Genomic DNA, 11,769 nt, shown 5'->3' with positions numbered 1-11,769 from the left:
GTATTAGTCTTATAACTTTATTTTTTATTTTTTTAATAACTAGATACATATATTATAATAATATATAATAATTAAATTATTTATAAATAGTTTTATTATTTATAATTATAATTTTAAAAGTTTTATTTAAAAATATTTTAATATTATATTTATTTATTTTTACTTATATAAAAATAATATAATATAGTTTTATATATTTTATATATATAAAATAAATCTTAATAAATATATAATTATAATTTTAGGTCTTACCTATTATTATTAGTAATTAAAATATATAGAAATTCTAATTAGTACCTAGGATAATATCGCTTTAGAAATCCTTTGGATCATTGAAAAAGGTTGAACGGCAAAAACCTTAAATTGCAAGGGTCATTTTTGGAGAGACTTTTCGTATCCGCCTCGGTATTACTAGGTGGGCAGGACGAACCACGCTGGCACAGTCAGACACACCTCCTAGGATTCCAAGGTTGTCTTCAAACCTTCAGTGTTGCATGCTCATACTATGACGTGTTGTACGGATGAACTCATGGCATCCCGGTGTTCCGCCAGACGGACTATGCCGTGCGTGGATACGCTTCCATGTTCGGTTCAACCACTTGCAACAAGGCCCTAAATCTAAATGCAAACCGAAAGCAAACTTAATGGACCCCCTATCAATGACCTGACCCCTGCACTAGCTATCCAGGTACGCAGGACGCTCGTCTCGCGGAACGCGAGCTCGGGCGGAAGGAGTCGTCCGCGGCCGCATCCTCGACCGCGTCTTCGAAGCTGGAAGCCGCCAGTAGTCGGTGAAACAAAGCGAAGCCACCTACGAGCAGAGTTCATTGGCGTAACCTCACGAGTCAGCTGGACTGCGAAGCCCACCTGGCATGGTTGGTTATCCCAAGAGTTCCGCTGAACAAAGCAAGGTCACCATAGGGTAGCCATCACGTTGAAGTCCCGACTAACAACTTGAACATTTGCCACGGTCTACCTTTGTAAACTTGCCGGCTATTACCAAAATGCAACTTTGGCACTCGAACACGGGCCTGGCCGCGATAATTCTTCTTGCCTTATGGATCACCTACCGGCTCGTTGTCTCCAAACTCTACCCCCGAGTTCTCCCAGGGGTTCCGCATAACCGGCGACATGTGAAGGTTATGTTTGGCGACATGCCAGCCGTCGCGGCGTACGCGTCTAAGGCTGGCTGCACCCAGAGTGAGGCCGTGTTCGAGGTCGTAAACCGCGAGCCGACGCAGTCGCCCATCGCTCAGCTCCTCACACCGTCCTTTATTCCCCAGCCGATCATCATGATCGACGACCCTCGCGAGGTAGAGGACATTCTGCGGCGGCGGGGCAGGGAGTTCGACCGCTCGTCCATGACGGCGGCTTTCTTTGAGCCCCTGCTGCCCAAGGCCAGCATCTCGCAGTTCACCACGCCCGAGTTGAAAGCGCAGAAGAAGCTCTGGTCCGATTCCATCACATCCGATTTCCTGACCAGGGTCGCTGTGCCCCATGCCTGTCGCGCCGCAGGTCAACTGGTGGACTTATGGCGGCTCAGGGCGCTCGCGGGTAATGCATTTGAGGCCCAGCCTGACTTTCTAGATGCGACGATGGACCTTATGTGGGCAGTTGTTCTTGGCAGTGACTTGTGCGTCCTGACGAATAAGTTGCAAGTCACCGCACGGGACTTGAAATCACAGCCCGGGTTCGACCGTGTCGGTATCGATGGAGCAGTGATTGATAATGTCCGCGGGAAACTTGGCAAAGCTGAAGAATCCTCCCGTGAGATGTTCTTCAAGGTTACGGACCTTCTTGAGGAGGAGAGCTCCTACGTAAGGTCTGGTTCGGCTGCCTGGCGCCTCAAATTGATCAAGCTCACGCCAAGGTATCACCGCGTGAAGAGCAGCATGAATCGTGAGATGCAAAATATTGTTTTCAAGGCGCGGGAAAGGTTCCAGCGATTGGACCAAAGCCAGGGGTCGGGCTGGAATGCCGAAGAGACGTGCGCCATGGATTTGGTGCTAAGGCGGGAGGTACTGGCCGCCAAGCCTGAGAAGGGGGATTTGGTGCAAGCTACAAACATAGAGCAAGAGTTGATGCTCTTCATGATCGCAGTAAGACTCGACTAATTCCCCTCCTGTGGTCTTTCAGAATTTCAGGTTGTACTCGAGGCATTGCATCTGCGTCACAACTTCAAAATCACAAGCTAATAATTTCTCTCCAAGGGCATCGACTCGACAGCTTTCACTCTTGCCTGGTGCGTCAAGTTTCTCTCCAGATATCCGGATGTACAACATGAGTTGCGTGAAGCCTTGAAATCCGCCTACTTTGACACTCCCAACTCGACCGGTCGACATCTCCCGTCTGCACATGAAATTTCTACATGCAATGTCCCTTACCTCGATGCGTTTCTACATGAAACGTTACGCTCTGCGGTAACTGCGGGCTCAGTCGTCCGTCGCGTGACGACTGACACACGCATTCTCGGACGCGACGTGCCAGCAGGGACGGAGCTCGTGCTCAACACCAGAGTTCTGAAGAAGCCGCCTCCCGTAGAAGAGAACCTGCGAAGCCTCACAAGCCAGGAAGCACAGAAGAAACGGCCGCGAGGAGGAATCGAAGGCCCGAGTGGGGATCACCTAGAACATTTCAACCCTCGGCGGTGGCTCTATCCCGGAGAAGACGGCACAGATGTATTTGATGCTGAAGCATTGCCGACTTTGGTATTTAGCCACGGAGTCAGAGGCTGTTTTGGTAAGTGTTGGCCAGGAAACAACCAATTTTTCAGGTTGTGGCATGGATGCCAGCGGTCTAACGATTTGACTGAAAATAGGGAAGCGACTCGGCATGCAGGATCTTCGTGTGTTTACTGTGTTGCTTGTTTTGAGCTTTGAATTTCTTCCTGTCTCGACCAGGGGTGACGATTGGGTGGCAGAAGAAGGCATTTTTCGGCATCCAAAACGATCGTCGGTTAGACTCAGAGCTCTTTGGTAGGATTCACGAGCAAAGCACAGGGTTGAGAAATGCGCTCATACCCTTCTAGAGAACGGATATTCGCACCCAAAGAAACCAATGATGTTATAGCTAAAAGTCTGACAAAACATGCCCAATCCTCCCCGGGTGCACGAATTTATGTTCACTGTTGCATTTGGTAATAACCCGCCAATACAAGGATATGACATGAACCACGACATCCAAATGCCCAATGCATACGTGATCCTCGTCTGTTCGACCGTCGTATCTTGGTCAAGTGGAATATTGTATCCACGTATGGAAGTCCAACCAACAGAATGCATATCTTTGCAAGTTTGATTCACTAATGAAGTATCTAATTGAGCGTGGCCTCAATCACACCTTCGCCACGATCTAGGGAGTACTTGCGTATACTCTTGACCTTGAACCCGGCAGCACCAAGTAAGTTGCGCCACTCCTTCTCCGTCCTCTCGGCGCCGGCCAAGTGTACCAACATCTCAATGTCCAACTGAGCAGCGCGCCACGGTGCCCCTTTCTCCGGCAAGACAATCTCGTCAATCAGAAGGACCGACTCTGCGGACATAGCCGGCTTCACGCTGGCCAATATCTCTAGACACTTCGCATCCGACCAATCGTGAAGAATATTGCGGAGGTAGTAAACACGAGCCCCTTGAAATGTTTTAGCCTCGGTATTTATGATCCAAACGAACAATTTCTTCAAGTCAGGGATTTGGACGGGGACATTGGTTGAAAATACTTGGCTTACCCTTGATAGGATTCGGGCCGGCAAAGAAGTCGTGTATCGCGGTCTCGATTGTATCAAATCCGGGATCAGGATCATTTTTCGCAGTCGCGATGGTGTAATCCTGGTCTTGGAGGATTACCCGGCCAGGAACCTGTGCGTACTTCTTGCGCACCTCAATGGCCATGAGTCCTCGCGACCCGCTGACGTCGACGAACAGCACAGTATCCGGCTTGCTTCCCCGGAAATACTCACCGAGGTCAACGGCGTCGAGGAACATGGGGTCCCCCTCGCGCGCGTGCGTCATCCACGCCAGGAAGTTCTGGTACCGTTCGGGTTTCTCCTGACCCCACGCCCAGGGATCCAGTTTGGTCTTGTGGCCGAGTTGGAAGGGTGTGTCCATAATATCTTTGATGGGCTTGTAGCCATGCTTACCCAGATACTCTGGTAGAACCATGAACACTGGCACCATGGTGTCAAAGCTTTTTGTGCAAGTGAATTAGCTTTTGCCTTGAAAGAATGCTGCGGACAAAAAAGAAAAAAGACATCATGTAATAGGCTCACTTGTGAACGATAGCGGTGCGTCCCTGAACCGAGGCGAGGGCTTCGGTGACGTTGTTGGCCGTGTATTCGTCCTCACCCGGCTGCGAAATTGTCCCCAAAGACTCCCAATACCGGAGTATCCGCTTCAACAAGACTGGATCGATACCAGTATTGAGAGCCAACTCGGCATTGGTGAGCACCTTGCCCTGGCGTTTGGCCTCTGCAAGTCGTTCAAAAACACCCTTGTCAACCCCTACCTTGGCTAGAGCGAGCTGCAAAGGCTACCGCAGGAAGAATGAGTCAGCGCACATCTTTAGAAATTGCTTCTGGAGTTTGCATCTTGAGAACATACCGTCTCTCTGATTCTATTAATGCTATCACCCTGGCTTTCCATGGCCAGGCTTAATCGGGTTGCCGCATCACAAAGACGACGACGGACTATGTCGTCTTGACGCAACTCGCTGAGAGCTTCCTTGTCTGCCAAGACGTGATCAAGGCTCTCCACAAGAGACGCTGGAGCCATCGCGTAGTGAATGAGCGGGATGGAATTATTGAGAGAGGGTGCTGTTACGTGATCTTGCTGGTTTCGACCTCAAGTGCTTGTCATCACATCGTCACAAATTGAATACCCACTGACGCCTGCCTCTAGCCCTTATACCACACTAAGTTTGTAATCATTTTACTCAATGCTCTCGATAATGGCGTCCCAATCGGACGGAGCACAACAAGGCATCATGAGCTGAGATACTTTACAAATCTACGAAACGTCACTGTCACATGGTAAGTGGGCCAAAACAATTTTTAAGATTTCTGTAAAGATCTAGGCAACATTAGCCTGTTTCAATGTACTCACAGAACTTTAACGATTAGTTCCAATTGACCGAAGTAAATTTAGTTCTCTCTGGGAAGTTTAAGTACACTAGTTGAAATCAAATTGAGTACCCAGCTAGTGAGGCGTAAACCAAATGTTGCTGGAATCAAGTTCCAAGGCAGACAAGACTACATACTAAGTACCGAAAGGACACTTAAGAATCAAGATACAACTATAATCTTTCTTAGCCACATAACTTAACATAGTTAAAAGGTAAGATAATATTTATCTATCTTATATTTAGGTTACTATAAGTTTAATAGAGACCGTTGTTTATAGAAAGTATATATAAATAAAAAATCTTTATAAATCATAACTTTTATATTATAAAATAAAAATATATATTAATAAAATTAATAATATATAATATTATTTTAAATTAAAAAATATAAAGTATTAAATAATAATAAAGTAATATTAATATTAGAACTAATAATAATTAAGTGAAATATATATAGAAAATAAGTATATATTATAAGAAAAAGTAGGAGGTGTTTTTAACACTTATTATACTAGTAATTACTAATAGGTGAAGTAAAGCAGATCTACACACAAGAAGTCATATTGTTAGCATATAATGACTCATGTGGGAGGGATCGCTACACATCACGGCAAGGGCCGATGAAACCTTGGCCCCAGGAAGATGAAAGCTTAATACTCTTAGGAAGCTATCGTGACATCCTTGTAAACAACTGTTCCGAGCATACAGCAACTAGCCAGGTGACATCGCCCAAGACCAACACGAATTATCGATTGACGGTGTGCAAATTGTGGCCTGTTTACACGTAAATATGCGCCTATGCCGTTTCCACGGAAAGTTTAAAGGTGCAGTTTGAAAAGCCTTCCGGGCCCCGGTCTCAACTTGCATGGCGTTCGTCTAGTTGTAGGGCTAAGAAGGGAACCTTTTTAAGCTTTGCTCACACTACTACTCTGCAAGCGAGGTGCCACTATGCCATGAACCACAAGGCCGAACTCTCCGAGAGTTCGGGCAATCCTTCTTCCCAGAAACCTACCTGGGTACCCAGGTAGGTAACATGTGTATAGAGCAACTCGCGGGAAAAAATGCCCCGGTTGGTCCAAAGTTGCAAAGAGTGTGTAAGAATGACGTGTATTCATGTGGATTTCAAGGCGGTGTGCTGATGCGTCGAAACGGGTTTTCGGGTTGGTTACCAAGGTAAGTTACCTTGTTTGCGGATGTGTAGGGAACAGAAGCGAAACCGGGTACACATGTAAGTTACCTAGTTCCAAGGTTAGGTTGGGACACGGACGTAACCCCTAGTCCCCCATGGACACCCATAGACGTGTTAGAAAGCAAACGCCCACCGTGACGAGGTGATGGCAATTGCCTCATCGTCAAGAAGCGATGAAGCTTGAGCAGGCTGTTTAGACCTGTAGTTTACACTTGGGTGTGAGCGCCAAAAATTACAAGGAGTGACTCAGAAGTGATACGAAGGCGTCACGTTAAGTTGGCATAGAAAGAAATCTTTCTCTTTGTTCAAGGTGGAATTGTAGGCGAGGCATATAATAACTACTAGGCATCGAGGCTTTTGAATTCTTCGTAACTTCTTATCTAGCGGTCTGACGATGAACTGGAAAGAACATGAAGAACCTCTCTAATAAAGCAACTGAGTCCTGCGTTGCTGAAACTGCAAGGCCGTGATCTCGTCATAGCGCGCAGGGTTCTCCTCCGAGACAAAGTGCGGCAGAGGACCAGCAGACGTCTCGCGGCCGGCCTTTGCGAAAAACACACACGAGTACCGCTCCGGCAGCACGATCTCGTCCCCAGCCGCGGGCGGCGGCGGGGCGACCTGGTGCAGGCCCGGCCTGACGACGCTGTTGGTCCAGCGCTCGAACGTGTCGCTGGCGTTGACGATCATCTCGGCGGGCTGCCCGGGCCGGACGGGGGCGATGGGCACGAACGTGCCCGGGCTGGTCCTGTCCTCGAGCTCGAGGCCGCCGACGTGGTCCTGGAAGAGCAGGGTGATGATGCCGAAGTCGGTGTGCGGCCAGGTGCGCCTCACGAGGCCGGAGGCCAGGTGGGCTCTGGGGATGGGCGGGTACCGGTTCAGGCGGATCTCGCTGGCGTCGGGGCGGCAGCGGTCGACCAGCACGCCCGGCGGGAGCCCCAGGCCGACCTCGATGGCCGCCATGATCTCGAGTGATATTCTCTGGCAGGACTTGTAGTGGCTGCATATGGACTGCCGGAATCCGGGTAGGTCGCTCTCGTCGGGCCATAGGTTTGGGAATTGTTCATCGTCGAGCGGTCCGGCGTCGAAATGTTCCTGTGTGCGAAACCGTGGTCAGCCTCCCTGCCATGATCATGAAGTCCGCCAATGCCTAGGTGACCAGCTTACTCGAGCATCTAGCAGCTTACTGAGATCGTCATGGCCGGCAATGTTTTCACGTCGTAGCTTGGATGTCTGCTCAGAGCCCACGCAACTCCAACCGCGTTGAGGGTTTGGGCTACGAACACAGGCAATCTTTTGCCTCACTGATAATGGCAGTGCGAAAAACCTCCGTGACTGCCTCAGCAACAGATTTTTAGAACGTCGCGTGCGTATAGGACGAGAGCATGAATAAGTCCGACTTTTGAATGTGACTTACGAGCTCGATCAAGTCGGCGATGGTTTCATCCGCAAGACCGTGGTTTACGAGCTTCACGAAGCCATGATCGATCAGGGAATCAGCCAATGCCTTGCCGGTGTGTTGTCTTTCCGTTGCAGTGCCGTGGGTGAATTTGGCAAAGTCAAGCGTTGCAATGTTTGCCATGCTTCAGGCAGCTTTCTCAAAATAACGGTACAGGAGTTTTAGGTCTTGGTCACAATTTCAATCTGAAGTGATGTGCCTCAACGCTCATGTCCCCAGAGATATTTGGTCATTTAGCAACCACAACGGCCCTAACTTGGCTTCCTTGCGCCCGTATGGCCGTGTGAATTGATAACTTTTTTAGGTAATACTTCCACATGCAACGATCGCGGATGAAATGCCCAGGATTTACTTGAAAGCTTGACGGGCTTGTTCCAGGGACCAGGACCCGATTCCTAGTGGAAGCTAGGAGGAAGTCAAACGTCAGGAATAATAAAATAGAGTTATCTAAATGCTAGTGCAAAAGAGCACTTACTAGTAGGTGGAACCATGATCGACCCCGGACATGGCTGCGCACTTGGAAATGATACAGGATTCTTTCTATATCTGGAAAGTTTCGCTTCTATTCCGGCTACATCCGCACACACCGCCCACACTTGAGCAGGTAAAGTTGAACGAATAGAATTCTCTTCAGAAGCTTCTAAGTTACAGGCACCAGCTTTGCGCCCTGTGTGTTTACCACAATACACTGGGATTCCTTCATGACCACACTTGGAGGCGAATGAATGCTAGTAGTGAAGGTGGCACATTTGCACACACACGAACTCACATCTGCACAACTGTCCGTCACTGTACACCATTATTTCGAATCCAGCCTGTTCTAGTGTCCTCCTCATACCCAGTAACAAGCCATGCCCACCCCCAGCTGCCCAAAACCCCCCGAGAACGAGCCGATCGCCATCGTCGGCTCGGGGTGCCGCTTCCCGGGGGACGCCACGACGCCGGCCAAGCTCTGGGCGCTCCTGTCGGAGCCCCGCGACGTGCTGGCGGCCATCCCGCCGGGGCGCTTCTCCTCCGATGGCTTCTACCACGAGGACGGCGAGCACGGGGGCCACAGCAACGTGCGGGACTCATACCTGCTGTCGGCGGACCACACGGCCTGGGACGCGGGCTTCTTCAACGTCGCGGCGGGGGAGGCCGCCGCCATAGACCCCCAGCAGCGCCTGCTGATGGAGTGTGTGTACGAGGCGCTCGAGGCGGGGGGCCACGGCATCCAGCGGCTTCGGGGGTCTGATACTGCTGTTTACGTGGGGCTGGTGTGCGAGGAGTATAGTGACATTCACTACCGGGAGCTGAACACCATACCAAGGGTACGTAGAGTTCTTGTCCTACTCCTACTGCCTGTCTTTGTGTGATTTTGTGATATAGAATCGGGGAGGGGGGGGGTGGCAACATTTCCATTTCAAGGTCAGGAGGGTCTACCTGCGTACATGGGCTCTTATTAACTTGACAAAGTATTTCCCAACGGGCACAGCCCGCTCCATCGCGTCCAACCGCATCTCCTATTTCTTCGACTGGCGCGGGCCCAGCATGACGATAGACACGGCCTGCTCGTCGTCGCTCGTCGCGGTGAACCAGGCCGTCCAGGCGCTGCGCTCGGGCGTGTCCAGGGTGGCGGTGGCGGCGGGGGCGCAGCTGATCCTCGGGCCCGAGCCGTACATTGTGGAGAGCGCGTTCCATATGCTCTCGCCGTCCGGGCGGTGCCGCATGTGGGACGCATCGGCTGATGGCTATGGCCGGTGAGTACTTGCCTGTGTAACGGCCAGTGCATATATACATGTATATGTAGATATATATATGCCTTGCCAGTGGGACCCTTGGAAAGACTCACCCAGGACAAGACAATCGCTGACAGGCTGCGGACAGCGGGGATGGCGTGGCGGCGGTCGTTCTCAAGACCTTGAGCCGGGCGGTTGCGGATGGCGACAGGATAGAGTGTGTGATACGCGAGATCGGAGTCAACCAGGACGGAGGAGCCACGAGCGGCATCACCGTCCCCAACCCGGACGCACAGGTCGCCCTGATCCAGGAGACTTACCGGCGCGCAGGCCTGGACCTGACATTAGACTCAGACAGGCCACAGTTCTTTGAGTGCCACGGGACCGGGACCCCGACCGGCGACCCCCTCGAGGCCCAGGCCATCCATCAGTCCCTGGGCCGACATATCCAAGGCGGCAGTGCGGGACCGCTGTATGTCGGGTCGATAAAGACGGTGATAGGCCACACAGAGGCCACGGCTGGTATCGCAGGGCTGCTCAAGGCCTCGTTGGCGGTGCAGGAGGGCCTCATCCCGCCCAACCTGCTCCTCGAGGAGCTCAACCCGGCCGTCCGGCCGTTCTACGCCGGCCTGCAGGTGCCGGTTGGTGAGGCGATCCCGTGGCCGGCGACGGGAGGTGGGCCAAGGCGTGCCAGCGTGAACTCGTTTGGCTTTGGGGGCACGAACGCACACGCCATTGTTGAGAGCTACGACCATGCCGTGTCTACTACGTCTACTACTACCACGGCTGCTCGCGGAACACGCAGCCCCCCTCTGCCCTACGTGTTCTCGGCAGAGACCAAGGCCGCCCTCAGGCGGATGCTCAACGACTTCGGCGAGCTACTCGCAGACGAGGCCCGCGCCCGGGAACTCGACGCCCACGACGTAGCCTTCACCCTCAACTCGCGCCGCTCAGTCCTGCCCAGCCGCGCCGTCTTCGCCGCCCGGGGCCTCGGCGACCTCGGCCAGCAGCTCCGGCGCGCGGTGACCAACAACCCGGGGTGGGAGCCCACGGCCGTGGTGAGAGGCGAGGCCCAGCAGCAGAGGGACGACCAGGCCCCGCGCATCCTGGGCGTGTTCGCCGGCCAGGGCGCCCAGTGGGCCGGCATGGCGCGGCACGTCCCCGCCGACATGCCCCTCGCGGCGCGGCGGCTGGCCCAGCTCGAGGGCTTCCTGGCGGCGCTCCCGGGCGGCGGGCCGGCGTGGTCGCTGCGCGAGGAGCTGGGCCGCGCCGAGGGGTCCGAGGGGTCAGCTGGAGGGTCGCGGCTGCACATGGCCGAGTTTGCGCAGCCGGCGTGCACGGCGCTGCAGATCCTGCAGGCCGACCTCCTCCGCGCGGCGGGCGTGCAGTTCGCGGCCGTCGTGGGCCACAGCTCGGGCGAGATCGGCGCGGCGTACGCGGCGGGGCTGCTCTCCGCGCGGGATGCCATGGCCGTGGCGTACTACCGCGGCATGTACAGCTCTGGCCAAGGTGCCGGGGCAGGGGCGGCGAGGGGGGCGATGATGGCCGTGGCGATGAGTATCGAGGATGCGCGGCGGCTGTTGTCGTCGTCGTCACAATTCCGGGGCCGGGTCACGGTGGCGGCGCACAACTCGCCGACCAGCGTGACGCTCTCCGGGGATGAGGAAGCCATCCTCCAGCTCAGGGACTCCCTCACGGCCGCGGGCAGGTTCGCGAGGCTGCTCCGCGTGGACCGGGCGTACCACTCGCATCACATGCAGCCGTGCCTGGCCCCCTATACCGAGGCCCTGAAGAGGGCTGGCGTCAGAGGAGGAGGAGGAGGAGGAGGGGGAGCAGCTGACAATACAAGGCCGACCTGGTACTCGTCCGTCTTTGGCCCTGGCTCCGGGAACCAGGTCATGACGACGGTGGACGTGGACTACTGGGCTCGCAACATGGGCCAGCCGGTCCTCTTTGCGGATGCCGTCGAGGCGGCCGTCCGCGCACAGATGACGACGGCGACAAAAGCAGCAACACCAGGCCGCTCGTTTTCCATGGCCGTCGGTGTTGGGCCACACGGTGCTCTGCAGGGACCTCTTGACGAGATCATAGCTGCGATATCCCCGGCTAATAACAACCACAGCAGTCCTGGCTTGACGAAACTCCCCTACGCCGATGTCCTAAGCAGGAACCAGGACGACAGCCTGAGCCTGATGGAGGGCATTGGGCGAATATGGGCCCAGCATGGTGGCCTCACGGCAGCGGCGACAGACGAGGAAGACAGGCAAGGAGGAGGAATAGACCTGGGGCGG

General features: G+C 53.4%; 4 protein-coding genes across 4 annotated transcripts; 2 read left to right on the top strand and 2 right to left on the bottom strand.

Moving 5' to 3' along the window:
- Positions 1-1,004: 1,004 nt before the first annotated feature.
- KVR01_013244 (uncharacterized protein) lies at positions 1,005-2,195 on the top strand (the record flags this gene model as incomplete). Its single annotated transcript, XM_044781968.1, has 2 exons — positions 1,005-2,099; positions 2,145-2,195. 2 exons carry the CDS (start codon positions 1,005-1,007, stop codon positions 2,193-2,195), a joined length of 1,146 nt encoding a protein of 381 aa, XP_044637698.1.
- A 1,118-nt stretch (positions 2,196-3,313) lies between these two features.
- On the bottom strand, positions 3,314-4,766 carry KVR01_013248 (uncharacterized protein; the record flags this gene model as incomplete). The annotated part of the gene is made up of 4 exons (XM_044782115.1): positions 3,314-3,627; positions 3,725-4,182; positions 4,265-4,524; positions 4,596-4,766. 4 exons carry the CDS (start codon positions 4,764-4,766, stop codon positions 3,314-3,316), a joined length of 1,203 nt encoding a protein of 400 aa, XP_044637702.1.
- Positions 4,767-6,727: 1,961 nt separating this feature from the next.
- KVR01_013310 (uncharacterized protein) lies at positions 6,728-7,883 on the bottom strand (the record flags this gene model as incomplete). Its single annotated transcript, XM_044784586.1, has 3 exons — positions 6,728-7,291; positions 7,469-7,525; positions 7,719-7,883. 3 exons carry the CDS (start codon positions 7,881-7,883, stop codon positions 6,728-6,730), a joined length of 786 nt encoding a protein of 261 aa, XP_044637764.1.
- Positions 7,884-8,611: 728 nt separating this feature from the next.
- On the top strand, positions 8,612-9,115 carry KVR01_013256 (uncharacterized protein; the record flags this gene model as incomplete). Its single annotated transcript, XM_044786554.1, has 1 exon — positions 8,612-9,115. The coding sequence occupies one exon, from the start codon at positions 8,612-8,614 to the stop codon at positions 9,113-9,115; it is 504 nt and encodes a 167-aa protein (XP_044637710.1).
- Between the last annotated feature and the right edge of the window lie 2,654 nt (positions 9,116-11,769).

Source organism: Diaporthe batatas (assembly GCF_019321695.1).
Source record: "Diaporthe batatas strain CRI 302-4 chromosome Unknown Contig00025, whole genome shotgun sequence".
In the NCBI taxonomy this organism is placed as follows: Eukaryota; Fungi; Ascomycota; class Sordariomycetes; order Diaporthales; family Diaporthaceae; genus Diaporthe; species Diaporthe batatas.
Note: the sequence above shows the minus strand (reverse complement) of the source record. Positions and strands in the feature narration are given on the sequence as shown.